Source organism: Bos javanicus, chromosome 29, assembly GCF_032452875.1.
Source record: "Bos javanicus breed banteng chromosome 29, ARS-OSU_banteng_1.0, whole genome shotgun sequence".
NCBI classification, from domain to species: Eukaryota; Metazoa; Chordata; class Mammalia; order Artiodactyla; family Bovidae; genus Bos; species Bos javanicus.
In genome coordinates this window covers 27,548,712-27,570,519 of record NC_083896.1, presented here as the reverse complement: position 1 = coordinate 27,570,519, position 21,808 = coordinate 27,548,712, and the positions used below count along the sequence as shown (strand labels likewise).

Here is a 21,808-nt window from a genome sequence, read left to right as displayed (position 1 = left end):
TTCTAAGTTCAGCTTGAACTCTAAATTCAGCTTGAACATCTGGTAAGTTCATGGTTCTCATACCATTGGAGCCTCAGATGAATAAGGCCACACACTATCCAAAGAGCATGATCTTAATGAGTAAGATGGTTTATTTGGGAAAAGACTGAAGACAATTGAGCATCTAAAATATCATGTGAATTCATAGTTACAAGACAAATGTCCAGAAGCAGAAAAGCAATATTTCAAGTGGCAGAGAAGAGAAATTTCAAACACAAACCAACATGAAATAGCAATTATTTGTAAATTATGGGGCAAAACAGCCTTAATCATACCACAGTGATAAAAATTAGCATATCAGCAGTTGCTCTGTAAGTAGCTATAGCATTGCAGTAAGATGTCAAGGTTGTTGAGGTTGCTTTTATAAAAACTTTTTTCTATCAAATATAGTAATTTAAGTCTCTAATATGAGACTATAGTAAGTCTCCTTTGTTCTTGTTTTGATTAGGTAGGTTAGATATATCTTGATTATTTTTATGATACTAGATGAAATAAAAGTAAAAATAGCATTAATGAGATCTAGAGGAAAGCAACACAGTCTTATAGGGAACTGAAGTTGCTTGATGTGTAGAAGAAAATTCCTAGGGAAACCTTAGTTCATGCATATTCAGTCATGTCTGACTCTTTGCGCACACCATGGACTGTATCTAACCAGGCTCTTCTGTCCATGGGATTTTTTCAGACAAGAATAGTGGAATGGGTTGCCATTTCTGCCTTCAGGGAATCTTCCCAGCCCCGGCATCAAACACTTGTCTCATGCATTGGTAAATGGGTTCTTTACTACTAGCACTGCCTCCCACAATTACATGGGGCCAAAGAATCATCTTGAGAAAAATCATAGGTCTTGGAAACAAACAAGCTAGGCTTTACCACTTGTTATATTTAGGACTGTGGGCAAATAATCAAACTAAATTCGACTAGGGTTTACTCTGATATAGGCTGTGAATATAAATAAAGTTATCCATTTCAAATGCTTGAAATATTGCATAATATTTAATAAAATTTTGATAACATAGTTACTAGGATTATTTTCAAAATCTTCATCCCCTCCTCTATGTTGTTCTTGTTCTTGGCATTATCATTGCAAATAAAACTAAGACTCCTTTAACCCTCAAGGGTTTTTAGAATATTATTCATAATCACAGTTTCTGATTTTATATATAATGACTTTAATATATGTTGAAGAAGAGGACTGAGGTAGAATTTTGGATATATATTTTTTATATGTCACTAAGTTTCCCAAATCAATAAACTCAATACATATTATATGTCAGGGAGCAAAAGGACTTCTGTGTCATCATGATAGTGATTCTATTCATACACATTTTTCAATCTCCAGAATTTTTTCAGGGCAAGTTTGACATCCTTGTTACGCAGACTGTAAATCAGAGGATTCAGCATAGGTACAATGCAGGTATAAAACACAGAGGACACTTTTCCTTGATCCATGGAGCTCACAGATGATGGCTGTAGGTATGTAAATGTTGCAGATCCAGAAAAAACAGCAACAGCTGAAATGTGAGAGCTACATGTGCTGAAGGCTTTGGACCTGCCCTCAATGGAGTGGATTTGGAGGATGCTGGAGAGAATGAAGATGTAGGAAGCAAGGATGGTTAAGGAAGGTATCACAATGTTAAATGCACTCAAGACTAGAACCAATAATTTGTTGATGTAGGTGCTAGAACAAGATAGCTCCAAGAGTGGAAAAAGATCACAGAAATAATGGTTAACCATCTTGTTCTTGCAGAAAAAGACTCTCAACATAAAGCCTGTATGGATTGTAGACCCGATGAAGCCCAAAATATAAACTCCCACTGTGAGGCGGAAGCAGATGTGGTAAGACATGATGACATTATAAAGCAAGGGGTTACAGATGGCAACATAGCGGTCAAATGCCATTACAGCCAACATGTAACCCTCTGCAATGATAAAAATGATGAAGAAATAGAGCTGAGTCATGCATTCAGTGTAAGAGATAATATTCTTCTCTGTCACAAAACTCACCAGCATTTTGGGGGTTATGACAGTGGAATGACAGAAGTCGATAAAGGACAGGTTGATGAGGAAGTAATACATTGGGGTGTGCAGGTGAGAACTGAGCCCAATCAGTGTGATCATGCCCAAGTTCCCCACCGCTGTGACCACATAGATTCCTAGGAAGAGGAAGAAAAAGAGCAGCTGGAGGTGTGGCTGTTCTGTGAGACCAGAAAGGATGAACTCAGTCACTAAGGAGTGATTTCCAGGATCCATTATCTTCTCAGTCCGTTCTAAGTTTATAAAAGAAAATCACCATACTTTAGTGTGGGTATGTTCATGCATGTGTATGCACATGTGTATGTGTTATAGGGGAGAGTAATTCTATGGAGATCACTATTTGATCCCTTCTCAGAAGAGATTCACAATCTCTTCTGGGATTTCTCAAGTCTCTCTTGTTTCTCTGGGACAAAAATAAAATGATCCTGGTTGAATCAGAGAAGGAAATATAAACTCTACAAACTTTATAATTCAAGCACTTCATAACTTTATCAGAGGCAACCCCAATTTCTGAATTTTGAAAATCATCAGAATGGGCTTCTGTGGTAGCTCAAGTGAGTCTGCCTGCAATGCATGAGATGTGTGTTCAATTCCTGGGTTGGGATGATCTGGAGAAGGGAATGGCAACCACTCCAGTATTCTGGTCTGTAGAATCCCATGGACTGAGGAGCCTGGAAGCTACAGCTCATGGGATCACAAAGAGTCGGACACAACTGAGTGACTAAGCACTAAGCACACACTTCCATTTCTAAGTACTTTTCTTTCCTTCCATATTCTATATGTGTATATTAACATATGCATGTCAAATGGCATAATATTCATTTCACTCACAATAAGTGATAGGAGTACACGTCTCCTGTAGTTAATACAGAAGATTCATAAATCTTTGAAAAGTAACTTTATTACTTTTAATTGTATTAGTCTCAGCTGCTTTCCTTACTAGAATCCCACTTCAAAATATCTGAAGCACTGGAACACTACCACCTGAGGGTTGCTGTTTAATATGGTAGCTTCCTTCTCCCCAGACCATGACTCCAGAGAGCAGAAACATAATTTATTGGCAGACATCATGCTTATATCTCAATAGCTTTTCAAACTCCAGAAGTCATCTTCTCTTGTTCTAATTTAGATAATCTTTTGCATGTGTGTGTGCAAGCTAAGTTGCTTCAATCGTGTCTTTGCAACCCTCTGGACCATAGCCCACCAGGTTCCTCTGTCCATGGGATTCTACAGGCAAGAATACTGGAGTGGGTTGTCTGCCTTCCTGCAGGGGATCTTCCCAACCCAGGGATCAAACCCTCTACTCTCTTATGTCTACCTGCATTAGCAAGCTGGTTATTTACCACTAGCAATATCTGGGAAGCCCTAGATAATCTCAGGAACCAGGACAGGTTCCTAAAAGTAGGGCAGGTATTCCATCACTGTGACCAGGGTGGCAGTATAGTCAGATTGATCAATGCAATTTGAACTTCATGGCAATGGTAGAGGTGAGAAAAATATTCATATTCCAAAAATATAAGAAAGGTTTTTAAAGGCAAACAGAAGATTCTATGCTGGTCTGTGTGTGTGTGTGTGTGTGTGTGTGTGTGCAATCATGTATTTTGCGTGTGCTCTGTATAGAATTCAAAGATGGTAGAGATGTAGGTAAGTAGAGTGCATGCAAAATACAATTAAGAATTTTAGTTTAAATGCAATTTTGGGTAATATTGGTCAATTGTGTGATTTTTTTTAAGAGACCAATATATGTTTAGTTTACATTTGCAAAGAAGATGAGCAGATTCTAGGAAATGGAAATTTATATTCTTACTTAAAACTGAAACAGTAGTTGGATTACTATGTTCAATCTGACATACAATACTTAATGTAACAGAAAAACTAGACAGTTTCAGAAAAATGATCTAGAAATCTGTCATTTTAGAATGTCTGAAAAAAACTGAAGATAGTTTTGGAGTGAAGCAAAAATTCATGTAGCATAGGACAGTTAACTCATGGCCCAAAATATTGCTTTACTTAAGACATATTGGTGTCATTGTATATACCATCAAGAGACTGAAGTAAAACTAACTGCTTGAAATTACAGGTGAAATATTTGGGTTCAGACTGAAATGAGTATTCCAACTCTCAGACATAACTAAGTCTTAGTCAAAGTTTTGCTTTCAGCCTGAATAACTAGTTACTTAGCAGATATATTGTTAATGACATAAGGACTTGATGGCTGGTAGGATTAAATAGTCTATTACATCTCTTCCAATTTCAATGTTTAATGAATTTATAATTATTATAGGTTCTGATACTAAGATAGTAATGGATTAAAACTTCATATCAATTCCATACTTGCCCTATGACCTTGGGTTAATTACATCTACTGTCCAGTTCTCTGAAAAAACAAAAATACTAATATCTCTTTCATGTGAAAATTAAGTGGATCTTAGTAAGAAAATATTGTTATTTTACTTTTGATATATTGTTTCTTTCCAATATATCTTTTGTTTAACCAACATTTTCATTCCTGAATGATGGCCAATGTTTTAAATTTTCTTCTCCTTAGCACACCTTCTGCTTGCCTCTTTTACATTAACACATATGGTAATACATATTTGAAGATTTTTACTGAATATTAGCTTCCTAAACTATCAATAATTTCCATAGTGACTAAATAAGTTCACATCAATTTCTTTGTCATTCAAAGATTTATAATGTCTGACAGCTAAAGAAATATTTTCTTATTAATGTTGGAACAGCTATCATAATTTATTTCACAAAAAAGCATAGTAGGCTCTCATTTTTAATTCATCAAATTCCTTTAGCTTTTCTCAGTCTACCCCCTTATCCTGTGAAACCTATTTAATAGTAAAGGCACTGTAATCAAGGTCCTTAAAAAGTGCAAGACACAGTTAATAAGAACATTTTCTATGTGTCCAAGAATACATTTCTTATGTCACATTTAGCATGTACTTTAATCTCTATTAATTTAGTTATTTACTAGTTTTTCTTCTGTACCTGATGAGTAACTCAAAACAGTGCCTTCCATGCAGAAAGTACTGATAAATATGATATTTTAATAAAATGATTGAAAATTTTGTGAAAAGTTAACATAGACTCCACAAAAGTGAATGAAGCTCTCAGACGTGCCAGAGTTGAAGTGAGTAAACAAAGTGTGTTGAATTTCTTCAACAGGGGAAAGGTAGGTGGTAAAATATTACTTGTTTGGGAGTTGACTATTCGAGTGAGGACAGGAAGAGATAGAAAAAATAGCTACCTGTATCTGTTAGTGCACAAGGAGGGAGCTAGAGATCTAACATTTAAAAAGTTAGGACTGGGTTTAAGACACTTCCTCCTTAAAAATTCTCAATTGCGATTTTCTCCTATACTTATCTGAAGGCAAAAATGATTCTGATGATGCCAGCGGATAGTTATGAGTACCAACCTTGCAGGACTCTTTGGTGTTGAGGGTCATGCCTAAAAGCGTCTGTGATAATAATTTTGTGTCACTAATCGATCTCTGATGAAGCTGATGGCCCTCTGCAAAAGTTAGTTGATAGATGAGGATTTTATACTCTGGGTATCAATGCTAAGTGATGATGAGGAACAAACAATGATTAATTATCTCCCACTAGAATCTTACCCCACAACTGTGGCTCCTGGGAAAACAAATAATTAGAATTTCCCTCTTTCCCTATTGGCTCTCAAGTGTTGAACAGTGTCACATAGCTTTGGTTATTTTTTCTTGTTAGGTTATTTATCGTAAACAAGGAAGTAATAGATCTTGTTAGAGCCCACTAAATTTCATGTCAAACTAATTAAAAGTTCAAAATTTCATGAAATTATAAAGACATACACTAAAGTAATGTCTTAAAGTGGTTTTTCACAAGGGGAAAATAGAAAATTGAGGGAAACAAACTTTATATGTAAGATTTGAAATTTCTGTTTTCATATATAATACTAACTGTATTTATATATGCTGCTGCTGCTGCTGCTGCTAAGTCACTTCAATCGTGTCCGACTCTGTGCGACCCCATAGACGGCAGCCCACGAGGCTCCGCCATCCCTGGGATTCTCCAGGCAAGAACACTGGAGTGGGCTGCCATTTCCTTCTCCAATGCATGAAAGTGAAAAGTGAAAGTGAAGTCACAGTCATGTCAGACTGGTAGCAACCCCATGGACTACAGCCCACCAGTCTCCTCCATCCATGGGATTTTCCAGGCAAGAGTAGTGGAGTGGGGTGCCAATATATGATGATACATTACTAAAACAAAAGTACTTGGATATTTTAACTTGGGACTAACTAAAAGCATCTTATAGCTATTGCCATAACCCTGTGAGAAATTCCTAACAGATCTAAAATCGAAGGATGATGACTAATAATTTCCCCAATAATTGTAAAAGATATGTTGAAGAACAAGATACAGATACATGTGTTCTAAAGACTATTTTAGTTTTATAATATTAAATAGTTTTATTTATTAGGAAATAAAAATTATATTTAATATCTTTATTCAAAAGACTCATGCAAATGTGGTACCTGAATTGACACACTATTCACCATTTTGGAGATATTTTGCTTGAGGGACTAGGTATAAATGATGCTTCAGTGAATATGCTTAAAGTCCAAGTGCTTTTGTACATCTCCTGATCCACCATTTACTGCTGGTAAACTTGGACCAGCAACCTCATTATCTATTTAGCAGAGATATAGCACCTGAAGGGCTTCTCTGATGGCTCAGATGGTGAAGAATCTGCCTGCAATGTGGGAGACCCAGGTTTGATCCCTGGTCAGGAAGATCCCCTGGAGGAGGGCATGGCAATCCACTCCAGTATTCTTGCCTGGAGAATCCCTGTGGACAGAGGATCCTGGAAAGCTACAGGCCATAGGGTTGCAAAGAGTGAGATATGACTAAGCAACTAAGCACAGTATACAGCACCCTGAAAAATAGTAGTAACAATAATAATAATTGTTTAGTTATAGTTGTTACAATATGGTATTAATTAGAAAGTAAGTGGTAATTACACACCTCAAAATACAAACATCAATTATAATGTTTAAAATATTCATCTCTTTTGTTTTTCTTTAAGTAAGAGGCTATAAAAAGTCATCAAATTAAGGGATATAAAATCATATATGCAGTCTCCTATTCTGATAGTATATAGATTATTTTATGATTACATGCCTCAAAGTAAAATTTAAAAAGAATTTCACTTGATTAAAAATAAGAAAAGAAGAAACAGAAAATCTGAAATGTCTACTTAATGGCTAAATAAAGATGAACTTAGGGGGGAAAAAAAGGTGAACTTGAAATGAATTTTACAAATAAACATGAAGGCTAAACTATTCAACTTCTGGGGAAAAGTTACTAAAGAAAATAAAAAATATTGGAGTAGCTTGATAATTCTTAGAACACAGATTAACCATATAACTTTGACAAACTCTGTTTTGTCCAACTTAAAAACTATTCTTTAAAAGACTCTAATTAAAATAAATAAATTTAAATTCAAAAAAAAGAAAAAGACAAAAGAAAATGTTCTAAACTATTAGCAATATAAAGACAGTAAAAAGAAAATTCAATCAACATTGCTGGAAGAAAAACAGAATTATATTTTTATTCTCTCTACAGAAAATGATTACACATTGTCCTATGAAGAGATACTTCAAAATTTGTACTTCCTTGTGATTTCTTTTCTTTATGGAAATTAAAAATTAATTTTACTTAGTAAAAAGAAAAAATAAAAAAAAATAAAAGACATCATTAGAAAATTAAAACAAGCCACCATGGAATGTTATTGAAAATGTGTAAACAATACAGATAAGACAATAACATGAAGATTATCAAGCCAATGAAAAATAGAAAAACTGTCTGAACAGATATATTATAGAAGACGATAAAGGAATAGTTAATAAGTTCATAAAAAACAATAAAATAAGTACTCATTAGGATATGAAAGCTAAAGGTAAACAATAGGGACAAACCACCATATACCTATACTGAATTAGCATTAAATACATAAGTAAATAACAGACAAACAAAAACCTACAATTGCAAAACTTTGAGGCAATATGAACCTTCTAGAGAGGATATAGAGCTACCACTTTGGAAAACTGTACAGCAATTTTAGAAAGTCAGGTATACACTTATGTTATAACCTAGCACCTCTACTCCTTGGTAATTTACCCAAGAGAAATGTACACATATGTATACACTAAAACTTGTACAAAAATGAGCATAGAAGACTTGGTTCTAACAACCCAATGGAAACAGCCCAAATATTTAACTAATGAATAGGTAAATGAATTGTGATATGTACTTGTATGCACAGGGTGGAATACATTTATTAATAAAAGTAGTAAATCACAAATGCGAGCAGAAATATGGACTAATCTTAAAAATGGCAAGTTGTCTAAAATGAGCCAAACATAAAAGAGTACCTACTGTATAATTCCATTTATATGGGAGTCTAGAAATCTAGAAAAGTAGAACTAATAATCTACAGAGTAGAAATGAGGTCATTTCCAGACTGCAGTGGAGTGTGGGAGAATATCTGGTAAAGGCCTTGAGAGAACCTTTTAGAATGATAAAAATATTTCATATCATTACTGAGGTGTTTGTTTCACCAGTGCACAGCATATGCAATTTTCAAAACTTTTGATAGGAGGACTTTATTTTTAGAATGAGTATATACGTTCTTGATGTAATCTTGACAAAACTGTATTTTGATATAGTCTTGATAAAATCTCAATATAGTAAAAATAGAATGAAATGAATTAATAATGTTAATTATAAGACAAAAAAATCTAATAAAAAATCAGCAAGGATAAGGACAATCTCATCAAGATTTATAAATTTGAATAGACTTCCCTGGTGGCTCAGACAGTAAAGTGTCTGCCTACAACGTGGGAGACCCGGTTTCAATCCCTGGGGGGGAAGATGCCCTGGAGAAGGAAATGGCAACCCACTCCAGTATTCTTGCCTGGAAAATCCCATGGACAGGGGAGCCTGGTAGGCTACAGTCCATGGGGTCGCAAAGAGTGAGCAACTTCACACGACTGAGCAACTTCACTTTCACTTTCTATATTTTCATAGCTTGCAGGAACATTAAATGAAACACATTCTTTTTAAAGGCAGATTTGGGGCTTCCCAGGTGTCACATGAAAAGAGGGCAACATATGATTAGATGGCTGGATGGCATGAGTTTGAGCAAACTCTGGGAGATAGTAAAGGACAGGGAAGTCTGTTATACTGCAGTCCTTTGGGTCACAAAGAGTCTTCTGACGACTTAGCAACTGAGCAACAACAATGCTGCTAAGTCACTTCAAAGTCATGTCGACTCTGTGCGACCCCATAGATGGCAGCCCACCAGGCTCCCTCGTCCCTGGGATTCTCCAGGCAAGAACACTGGAGTGGGTTGCCATTTCCTTCTCCAACACGTGAAAGGGAAAAGTGAAAGTGAAGTCGCTCAGTCATGTCCGACTCTTTGCAACCCCATGGACTGCAGCCCACCAGGCTCCTCCATCCATGGATTTTCCAGGCAACAGTACCTGAGTTGCCTGTTGTTCCAGGCAACAGTACCTGAGTTGCCTGTTGTTCCAGGCAACAACAGTAAGGTGGCTCTAATGGTAAAGAATCTGCCTGCCAATGCAGGAGACATAAGAGACATGGGTTTGATCCCTGTGTCTGGAATATTCCTGAAGGAAGGCATAGCAACCCATTCCAGTATTCTTGCTTATAGAATTCCATGAACAGAGAAGCCTGGCAGGCTACAGTTGAAAGGGTGTCAGAGTCCAACATGACAGAAGCAAGTGAGCATGCACCCATGAAGAATCTTTATAACATTATTTGTATGGTGGTTCATAATGTAAACTATAGTACATTTTCAAATGCTTTCATTGATCTTTACATTTAAGAAATAACAACACAATTCTTACAGGTTTTCTCACAAAATATTTAAAAAAGAGGCAAAATACATGCCATGTAGTGGCATGTTTCAGGGAAAGAAATTTGAAATTTCTTTTTTTTTTTCTTTTATCTTCTCATTTCTTTTCTTTCCTTACAATCAGCCACTCAATTTGGTTGTTCTCTTGTTCTCTGTACATCCCCTGCCTGACCACACCTACTCCTTACTCACATGACTGACCTTCTGGTGTCCTCGCCCCAGGCCCCAGCTATTAGTTGTTTCTTTTTGCCTAGGGGCAGTGAGAGATGTGTCCCTCTGCTGGTTTCTGTGGTAACTAATGAGGCTATCTGAGGTCAATTCCCCTATAACCTGTAATCTCCCCCACTCCAGCCCTCTCTCCCCAGAGTGAAGACAGTCACCATGCCCTGCCCATCCATGAGCTGCACATGGTGGGGTGTCCCTTCAGGATCTTGCTTCAGAAGTGTAAAATCCATTGAACCATTGATGTCTTTAATACTAACTTTGAGCTCTTTCTTTGATCTTCAAGCTGGGAAAGAACAGGCCTGTAGGCCTGTGGGGTTGCAGCCCAACACCTCCATTCTTCTCTTTCTTCATTTTCAACCTCTTTTCCATCCTTCCTCCTTCTTTCTCTAAGCCATTATTTAGAAAAATTACTTATAAGGCATTTTTACCACTTAATGAGGTCTGTTGATGTTCAGTCCCTAAGTCAAAGTAAAGTGAAAATCTCTCAGTGAAAGTCCGACTCTTCACGACCCCATGGACTATACACTCCATGAAATTCTCCAGGCCAGAATACTGGAGCAAGTAGCCTTTCCCTTCTCCAGGGGATCTTCCCAATCCAGGGATCAAACCTAGGTCTCCCGCATTTCAGGCAGATTCTTTACCAGCTGAGCCACCAGGGAAGCCCAAGAATACTGTAGTATGTAGCCTATCCCTTCTCCAGAGGATCTTCCAGACCCAGAATCAAACCAGGGTCTCTTGCACTGTAGGCAAATTGTTTACCACCTGAGTTAACAGAGAAAAACCTGTTCAGTCCCTAAGTGGTGTCCATTTCTTTGTGACCCCATGGACTATAGCATGATAGGCTTCCCTGTCCTACACTATCTCCTGGAGTTTGCTCACTCATGTCCCTTGAGTTAGTAGTATTATCTAACCATTTGATCCTCTGCCACCCCCTTTTCCTCTTACCCTCAATCTTTCCCAGCATCTGGATCTTTTCCAGTGAGTCAGATCTTCACAACAGGAGACCAAAGTATTGGAGCTTCAGCTTCAGCACCAGTCCTTCCAATGAATATTCAGGACTGATTTCTTTTAGGATTGACTGGTTTGATCTCCTTGCTGTCCAAGAGACTCTCAAAAGTCTGCTCCAGCACCACAATTTGAAAGCATCAATTCTTCAGTGCTCAGCCTTCTTGATGGTCCAACTCTCACATTGAAACATGACCACTGGAAAAACTAGTTTGGCTATATGGACCTCTGTCAGCAAAGTGATGTCTCTGCTTTTTAATATGCTGCTGTCTAGGTTGGTCATAGCTTTTCTTCCAAGGAGCAAGCATCTATTAATTTTGTGGCTAAAGTCACTGCGGGATTTTGGTGCCCAAGAAATAAAATCTGTCACTGTTTCCACTTGTTCCCCATCTAACTGCCATGAAGCAATGGCACCAGATGCCAAGATCTTAGTTTTTTGAATGTTGAGTTTAGAAAACATTTTACCACTCAATGAAATTTAAACTAGAATATAAAAATTACAAAACCCATCCAATTAAAATAAATAAATTTAAATTTAAAAAAAAGTAAACAAAAAATATTACAAAATCACAGTTATAGACCTGGTGAAATTTTAAACTTCATACTAAGGTGGTCTAATATTTAATGTAATGAAACATAATATGAAAATAAAACAGGAGTAAACTCAGGGAGACATATTTTGGCCACATGAGGCAAATAGCCAACTCATTGGAAAAGACCCTGATGCTGGGAAAGATTGAAGTAAGGAGGAAAAGGGGACGACAGAGGACGAGATGGTCAACAGTCGGATGGTATCGCTGACTCTATGGACATGAGTTTGAACTAACTCCAGGAGTTGGTGAAGGACAGGTAAGCTTGGTGTGCTGTGGTCCTTGGGGTTACAAAGAGTCAGACATGACTGAGTGACTGAACAACAACAGAGACATACAAATTTGAATGGGTCTCCTGATGGATTCATAGCTGGGGAACATTAGCTGCAACATCTTAGAATTTTTATTAATTTAAAATACTCTCCTCTATTACTTATTAGTTCTGACCTGATCTCCAAAGTATTTACCTCTCAGAGTCCAAATAATATATTAACTGGAAAACAAGTTACTAATACCTATTACAAAAGGATAAATTAAGGACAGAGGTTTCTCTATTAAATATATTCTATATAATTAAGAATTGGTATTCCTCAGCAGTCTACATGACTGATATGGATCATGATATTGGCTCTGTTCCTACATGTTTTGCACAGTCTAGAATTTTTTTCAGCGCAAATTTGACATCCCTATTCCGTAGGCTATAGATCAGGGGGTTTAGCATGGGCACAATGATGGTATAAAACACAGAGGACACTTTCCCTTGGTCCATGGAGCTGACTGATGATGGCTGCAGGTACATGAATGCAGTAGATCCATAGAAAATAGCAACAGCTGAGATGTGAGAGCTGCAGGTGCTGAAGGCTTTGGACCTGCCCTCCTTGGAGTGGATTTGGAGGATGCTGGAGAGGATGAAGATGTAGGAAGAAAGAATAACTAAGGCAGGAATCAAAATGTTAAATGCACTTAAGAATATAACCAATAATTCATTGACATAGATGCTGGAACAGGATAGCTCCAGGAGTGGAAAGAGATCACAGAAATAATGGTTAATAATATTGGTGTTGCAGAAAAAGAGTCTCAACATAAATCCTGTATGGATTGTGGATCCAGTGATGCCCAAAATATAAACTCCCACTGTGAGGCAGAAGCAGATGTAATAAGACATGGTGATGTTGTAAAGCAAGGGGTTGCAGATGGCAACATAGCGGTCATATGCCATCACAGCCAGCATGTGACTTTCTGAAATAGCAAAAATGATGAAGAAATAAAGTTGAGTCATGCATTCAGGATAGGAGATAAAATTCTTCTCTGTCATGAAGCTCACCAGCATTTTGGGGGTAATGACAGTCGACTGACAGAGATCAATAAAGGACAAGTTGGTGAGGAAATAGTACATGGGGGTGTGCAGGTGAGAACTGAGCCCAGTCAGTGTGATCATGCCCAGGTTCCCCACCATCGTGACCACATAGATTCCTAGGAAGAGGAGGAAAAGGGGCAGCTGGAGTTGTGGCTGTTCTGTGAGTCCAGCGAGGATGAACTCAGTCACTGAGGAATGATTTCCAGGGTCCATTATGTTCTCAATCAGTTCTAAGTTGAAAGAGAAAATGAGATTTTATGCCCATGTGTGCATGTGTGTGAGTGTCTGTGTGTACATGTGAGTGGGTGCTGGGGAGAGTAATTTGGGAAGGTCATTATTTGATGTCTCATCAAAAGAGACTCATGATGCAGAGGTCTCCTAATTCTCTCCTGCTTCTCTGAGACAATGATCGTAGTTGAACCAGAAAAAAAAAAAAATCAAACTTCTTCATGAAATTTATAATTAAGATACTTCATAAGATTTTAAGAGAAAATACTGATTGTAGATTGTTAAAATCAGGGTGAACATTACTACTGAGACCTCTGAAGACTTTTTCTTTATTCCCATAATCTGTACATATGTCTTAATGATATTCATGTAAAATGGCATGGTATTTTTATTTCACTCAGAATATGTAAGAATAGTGTGTGCTTTCTCTAATAAATTAACAGAGGATTCATAAATCTATGAAAAACAATTGTATTAATTTCAGCTATTTTCCTTACTAGAATCATAACCCAAAATATTTGAAGGAATGGGAAACTATCATTTCACCTGATGTCTACAGCTTTAATGTCCCAACTTCCTTCTCCCTGGACTTTGATCCCAGAGGCAGATACATAACTGTGTGGCAGACATCATCCTTATACCTCAGCAGCTTTTCCAGACTCAGGAACCTTCCTCCTTTATTCTAATTTTGATAATCTTGGGGGTCAGAATATAATGACCTCAGTATAGGTTATGTATTCCACCACTGTGACCAGGGGATCAGTGTGCAAAGTTTATTGCATGCAATTTGCACTTCAAGGTTGATGGAAGAGGTGAGAAAACTATTTATATTCCCCCTAAATATGAGATCCATTTTTGAGGACAAATATTATGTCTCATTTATTTTGGTCTTTTTTATTAATATTATCCTGTATTTTGCAGATGTTCTTTATGGAATTCAAAGATGATAGAGATGTGGATTAGTAGAACACAAACAAAATACAAATAGAAATTTTAATTTAAATTTAGTATTGGTTAACTTTGGGATGTGTTTTTTGTTTAAAGATCAACTTACTTTCAGTTTACATTTGTACAGATAATGATTAGATTCTATAAAATGGAAAATCATAATCTTAGTTAAAACTCAATTGTTGGATTAATCTGTTCAGTTCAAGATGCAATACTTTATGTGAGAGAAAAAAATTGGAAAATTTCAGAACTATGATAAAAAATTTTCCATATTAGAATGGATGAAATAACTGAGGATATTTTTCTAGAAAAATAAAAACTCATATGACACCTGACAGGTATCTCATAGTTCAACATATTGCTTTATTTAAGAGTTATTGGGCTTGTTTTATATGTCATCAATAGAGTGGAGAAAAATAACTGCTTGAAACTGTTGGAGAAATATTTCATTTCACAATAAAACACTCCAACCATCAAAATATTCAGATCTTACAATCAAAATGTTGATTTCATTCTGAATAACTACTTACTTAGCAGGCATTGTTAATAACAAGAAATGCTTGATGCTTGACGTTTAATCTTTAACATCTCAGTTTCACTGTTTCATGGTTTTATAATTTTTATAAGACTCTGCTTGTGATACAGGACACACAGGAGACTTGGGTTTGATCCCTGTGTTGGGAAGATCCCCTAAAGTAGGAAATGGCAACCCACTCCAATATTCTTGCCTGGAGAATCCCATGGACAGAGGAGTCTGGCGGGCTATTGTCTATGAGGTCGCAAAGAGTTGGACATGACTTAGTGACTAAACACACACACATAATCCCTGATACTAAGTTAGAATTAGTGCATTGAAACCTCCCTGAATCCCATACTTGCCACATGATCTTGAGATAATCAGGTGTGCTCTCCAACTCTGAAAAAGCAAAAATCTGTTTTATGTGAAAATTAAGTAAAATGATTCTTACAAGGAGCTTAGCCCTGTCCCTGGCTCTTGTTAAGAAAATGTCAATGTTATTTTATTGTTAATCTATTCAGCTTCTCTCTATAAGATGCTTTATTTGACCAACATTTTTATTCTTTAATCATGGCCAGAGTTTTAAGTTTTCTTTTCTTTAGCACATCTTCTTGTTGCTCCTTTCTGCATTAACACATATGGTAATATAGAGCTTGAAATTTTTTTACTGAATATTAACTTCTTAAATTATGAATATTTTCCATGGTTTTCAAATAAAGTCAAGACAAATTCTTTGCCATTCCAAGATTCACATCATCTGACAAGAAAAGTTTTCTTTTTAATGCTTCAACAGGTATGACATGATTTAATTATTTCACAAAAGAGCATAATAGGCTCTCATTTTTGACTCAACAAATTTCTTTAGCTCTTCTCACTCTATTCCCTTTATCTTATAAAATGTACTTGATTTTAAAGACCCTTTAGCTAGGGACTTTAACCGTGGGAGACCCAGTTGATAAGAAAATTTTCTATGTGCCCATAAATATATTTCTTATGTTATATTTAGTACATAAATAAACCTGTATCAATTATTATGGATTATTTACTGATTTTTCTTCTGCACTACAGTGTTTACTCAATACAATGTTTGGCATGGTGCCTTACATACAGCAAGTATCAATAAACATGAGTTTTTAATAAAATCATTTGAAAGATGCTCAGCAATACATTAACATAGACTCCCCATAAATGAACAAAATTCTCACACTACCTCCACTGAAGTGAGTAGAGAAGAAAGTATTGGTCATAATTTTATTCAGCCAGGTACAGCTAAGTATCCTTGCTCATAAAGTAGTCCTTGCTCATTTGGTGTTGTTCAGTTGCTCAGTTGTGTCTGATTCTATGCGGCCCCGTGGACTGCAGCAAGCCAGGCTTCCCTGTCCTTCACCATATTCCAGAGCTTGCTCAAACTCATGTCCTTTGAGTCAGTGATGCCATCCAACCACCTCTCCTTGCTCATAATGTAGTGTGAATATTAGAGTGAGGACAGATAGTGATTAAAAAAAAAAAAAAAGCTAGCTGCATTTGTAATTGCACTTGGGGGCAGCCACAGAGGGCTTCCAGGTGGTGCTAGTAGTAAAGAACCTGCCTGCCAATGCAAGTAGATGTAAGAGATGCAGGTTCTATCCCTGGGTTAGGAAGGTCCCCTGGAGAAGGGCATAGCCACCCACTGCAGTATTCTTGTCTGGAGAATCACCATGGGCAGAGGAGCCTGGCGGGCTACAGTCCATGAGGTTACAAAGAGCTGGACACAACTGAAGTGACTTAGCACTTAGCACAGAGCCACAGCAGATGATTTGAAATCATAAAAGTCAGGACTGGGATTCAGACACACACTCCTTGTTCCCCGAAATTTCAGACCTATGTGTTTCTCCCCAATTTCTCTGAAGGGAAAAAGAAAATCTGATGATGCTGGTGGATAGTTCTGAATACTAACCTTGCAGGGCTGTTAGGTGTTGAGGTGTCATAGCCTAATAGCCTCCATGGTAATGATATGTCCTGACCTCTGATGAAAGTAATGGCTCTTGGTAAAGATTGGTTGATATGAATGGCAATTTTATACTCTGGATATTGATTCAGAGTCTAATTAGGAAAAATGAGAGTGAACTCCCACTAGGTTCATATCTCACAAGTATCAACTCTTGGGAAAAGAAGCAATTAGAATTTTGCTTTCCCCTCTTTGGCTCTCATGTGTTTAACAGCATCACATGGCTGTGTCAGTGCTCTTGTTGGATTCTGTATTGTAAAGAAGGATGTGACACATTTTGTTAAAGTGTCAGTGAATTTCATGTCAAACTATCAATAAAGTGATTTCCTAGTAGGTGAAAAGTAGAAAACTGAGGGAAATAAACTTTATATGTAAGACATGAACTTTTTTTTTATCATGTATAATACTAATTGTGGTTAGATATTGTGATATACTCAGAAAACAAAAAAATATATATTTGGATTATTTTAGTATCCATGAGGAACTGGAAGTGTGCCTGAAAATAGAGTGATCAGAAATGCATGGAGAATTAAATACTGGTATTTGGTTTTGAAAGATGTGTAGAATTGAAAGGTGTATAAATCTGAAAAAGAAGAATGGAGTCAAGAAGTTATTTCAGGATGGAAAAGCAGCTTGCCAAGGTTATAGGGATGAACCCAGCAATGTTGAAATCTTACAGAAACTACCTGGAACAACTTAAGAGCTTTGTATCAGCTACTAACAGTTATGAAAATAGTAGTATGTTTTATTTATGCCCTAAACATTTTGTTTTCATCAATTTCATATTGCCATTCTCCTCAGATGAACCGGTAAATTCAAATGTTGACTCTAGATGAAACAACATACAGATGTCTAAGACTAAATGTAAATATTGAAAGAGTGGAGGAGATTGTTAGTTATTCCTAATTTTCATTCTCCCATTTTTCCTCAATAATAAATGCCCTGAATTTTAGTTGGACATGTGGCTATCTAGACACCTTGGTATTTTCTTAACCTCTCTTCCAGCCGAGTTTGATCGCCTGGCCAAATTGCACCAAAGGGAAATAGGAGGAGGTAAAGTCTGTCTCTTCAAGTGGTGGTCTTCAAGTTAGGGGACGTTTCCTCTCCTTCCACATCTTTTCTTCTGATGGCTGAGGGATGAAGATGCAAGATCGATCTGGAGCTGCTGTCTGTGACCAAGAGATGGATGGAAACTAGATGTTGTAGCAGATCACAATTTAAAAGAAGTTTATATGCCGCAGTGAGCCACTGAACCAGTCCTGAAGATCTTTAAGGCACCATGGTGCGTGTGTGTGGGGGGGGTGTGTATGATACACACTGAAACCTAATTGCAACTAAGCCTAATTGCAATTAAATTTGAAAATAAAGAAGAATTGTCTAAAACCCAGTCCTGTGAAATGCAAACTAAAGATGCTAGAGCATGCTAATTGTACACCAGGAACAGTTTTTTTTTTCTTTTTAAAAATTTTTTAAAGAAATTAATATAAGGTTGAATCTGAGTTAATGAGAGCAAATTCTGCATGGGAACATTATCCAAGTCCATCAGAGTGCCTACTTTAGAATGCATTTACCTAGTCATGCTGTTTCCAATTACTAAAACATCTGAAAACATCTCCCTCCAAAATAATGTTTAACAAATCCTAGTATTCATTAAATTTTTTCTCATTTGTAGTAAGTTTCTTTCTACAAGTCCTTGATTTCTATTTTTTGTGTTTTGGAAATACTCTGACATCTATTCTAATATTTTAATACCACATCTTCCACTAGTTCTCAGATAGAGATCCATAGAAAATCCCTAAAGTGAAAAGTGAAGTCTCTCAGTCGTGTCCGACTCTCAGCGACCCCATGGACTGCAGCCTACCAGGCTCCTCCATCCATAGGATTTTCCAGGCAAGAGTACTGGAGTGGGGTGCCATTGCCTTCTTCGAGAAAATTCCTAAGGAGGCTTTACATTTTTATCTTTCTTAGTACTTTTAAAATTTGTATATGTGTGTTAGGCCTTCCCTGATGACTCAGACAGTAAAGAATCTCCTGCAAAGCAGGAAACCCAGGTTCAATCCCTGGGTCAGGAACATCCCCTGGAGAAGGAAATGGCAACCCACTCCAGTATTCTTGCCTGGAAAATTCCATGGACAGAAGAGCCTAGTGGGCTACAGTCCATGGGTTCATAAAGAGTTGGACATGACTGAGCAACTAACACACACACATTCACGTTTTTACCTTTCGTAACACTTTTTAAGCTTTAAGTGTGCATAAATGCTTGAAAACACAAAAAATTTCCATATATCAAACCTCATTGTAAAAAAATTACTAGCTGTTGTTTGATTAATGGGTAGTTTACTAAAAGAAAAATGCACATGGGTGATCTGTTTCAAAGTAGTAACATAGAGAACTCACCTTCACCCATGGATACAGTGAATCTACAGCTATATATAAAGTTATTTCCTGTGTGGTGCTTTTTAGGGGAAGGAAAACTAGCTGATTAATTCTTATCCATTGGGGAAACAAGAAAAGGCCACACTGAAGTGGATATGAGAGGCTGAGACACAATCTTGTCATAAACCACAGCTTGCTGCAGCAACCCACAGTCAGCATACCTCAGAACCTTGAGTTTCTGCTTGAGGAGCTAACAGCTTGAACCCCATCTGGCACCCCAAATGGTAAGACCTGAAACCAAGACAGAAAACCCACAAAACAGTTATCTGTAAAGTCAGCATGGTTTGTGATCATGAGACCCACAATGCTATAATGAATCGAGAGCCAGTTCTTTAAAAAACATCTTTTTTTTTTTTTTTTGACTGCTGAGTCTTCATTGTGGCATGCAAGTTCAGCAGTTTCGGTGCACAGGTCTCTCTAGTTGCAACATGTGGGCTTTGTTGCCCCATGGCATGTGGGACTCTTAGTTCCCAGAGGAAAGATTCAACCCATGTCCCCTGCATTGGAAGACAGATCGTGAACCATTGGGCCACCAGGGAAGTCCCTGAGACACAGTTCTTAAAACTTATAAACAGATAGGCTAACCGACCCCAGAGCTCAGCTTAAGGCACATGACTTTTAGAAAAGTACCTGGGCTTCTTGTGAAAGAGGTCCTTTTGCTTATTTTTAAGCATAGGCAAGAGGAATAGGCATCTAAGGAGACACACATTGAGGGCTTATTGAAATACTCTTTGGGATATAGGTAACAGGGCAGCAGGTCTGCACTCTCCCTGTCCCTAACTCCAGCTTCCAAGTATTTCCTGGAAGGGATATCATACCTTTGTCTGGAACCCTGACTTTTGTGGCTGCTGCTGAGAGAACTGCTCATTGGAAGGACTGATGCTGAAGCTGAAGCTCCAATACTCTGGCCACCTGCTGTGAAGAACCTACTCATTGGAAAAGACCCTGATGCTGGGCAAGATTGAAGGTGGGAGGAGAAGGGGACGATAGAGGATGAGATGGTTGGATGGCATTACCGACTCAATGGACATGAATTTGAGCAAATTCAGGGAGATAGTGAAGGACAGGGAAGCCTGGCATGCTGCAGTCCATGGGGTCACAAAGAGTCAGACATGACTTAGCTCTGAACAACAACAATTCACAGGACGCTGCTAGATCATATGGCTGTGATCATCAGCTAGGCTTGTACAGTTGAATCTCAGGATTAAACCAACAGAGAAAGAGTTCAGAAATGGGAAGTATTTAACCAGGTCTTTAATAAATGATTTTACAATTATAAAAACATTATTAAGAGGTCATAGCCATTGTTTTAATTCTATCATTGCATCTGTACTTGTTATATCAGATAAGACGGCACACTAGGCAAAGAACATCAAGCTGGCAAATAATAAGATGATTTGAAGGAAAGAGACAGAAGAAAACTGAGTACTTAGAATATCATGAAAATTTATAAATATACGATGTTAGATGCTTAGAAGCAGAAATACAATAAAACAGGATAGGAGAAAAGATATTTCAAAGACACAATTGACATTAAATGGTGATTATTTGTAAGCTATGGGAGGAAAGAGCATGAACCATATGACAGTAATACAGCTTAGCTGGAATGTTGGCTTTCATGAGCATCTGCTTTCATAAATAGCTATTCCACATCTAAAGATAAGACAATAATGTTAAGGATGTTTTATAAAAATTGTTGCTATATATTGCTTTATTATATCAAGTATAACAATTAGGTCTCTAACGTGTGCTCAGTTGCTCAGTCATGTCCAGCTCTCTGGGGACCCATGACTGTATCCTGTCAGGCTCCTCTCTCCATGGAATTTTCCAAGCAAGAATACTGGAGTGGGTTACCATTACCTACTCCAGGGGATCTTTCCAACCCAGGGATTGAGGCTGCATCTCTTGTGTCTCCTGCATTTAAAGGCAGATTCTTTACCACTAGTGTCACCTGGGAAGCCCCAAGTCTCTGAGACTGTAATGAATCTTTTGCTTTGATGAAGTCAAGTTTGAATGTTTTTTATTATTTTAATGATATCAGAAGAAATAAAGAGGAAAAAGTATGGAAGAGATCTGGAGGAAAGAAACTCAGTCTTATAGGGAACTGAGTTTGCTTGATGTGTAGATCATGTTTGGGACCATGGCATTTACTCAAACTAAATGCCATTCAATTTCATCCTCCTCCTAACAAAAACAGTATGATCACTTGCTTATATAATACTGTGAATATCAAATAAAGTTATCCATTTAAATGCTGGACTTTGTGTTTTATCATTCATAAAATAAACTATATAGATTACTATGATTAATTTCAAAATCTTCATCTTCCTCCTGTATGGATCATCATTAAAAATAAAAAACTAAGACTCCTTTATCTTCAGGAGCTTTTTAAATTTATTCATAATCACAGCTTATGATTTTATATATAAATATTGCAATATAGGTTCAAGAAGTGCCCTGGATAAAATCTTGGAAGTGTGTTATATAGGCAAGTATGATTGATTTTTCATAAAAAG

General features: G+C 37.1%; 2 protein-coding genes across 2 annotated transcripts; both read right to left on the bottom strand.

The window, feature by feature from the left end:
* Positions 1-1,350: 1,350 nt before the first annotated feature.
* Positions 1,351-2,313, bottom strand: LOC133240964 (putative olfactory receptor 8G3). Its single transcript, XM_061405939.1, has one exon. The coding sequence runs from the start codon at positions 2,287-2,289 to the stop codon at positions 1,351-1,353; it is 939 nt and encodes a 312-aa protein (XP_061261923.1). The 5' UTR covers positions 2,290-2,313.
* Positions 2,314-12,435: 10,122 nt separating this feature from the next.
* LOC133240962 (putative olfactory receptor 8G3) lies at positions 12,436-13,613 on the bottom strand. The gene has a single exon (XM_061405938.1). It carries the CDS (start codon positions 13,387-13,389, stop codon positions 12,436-12,438), a length of 954 nt encoding a protein of 317 aa, XP_061261922.1. The 5' UTR covers positions 13,390-13,613.
* Positions 13,614-21,808: the final 8,195 nt, after the last annotated feature.

Coding starts and splice junctions, on each gene's coding strand:
- LOC133240964 (XM_061405939.1), bottom strand. CDS start 2,289: ATGGATCCTGGAAATCACTCCTTAGTGACTGAGTTCATCCTTTCTGGT.
- LOC133240962 (XM_061405938.1), bottom strand. CDS start 13,389: ATGGACCCTGGAAATCATTCCTCAGTGACTGAGTTCATCCTCGCTGGA.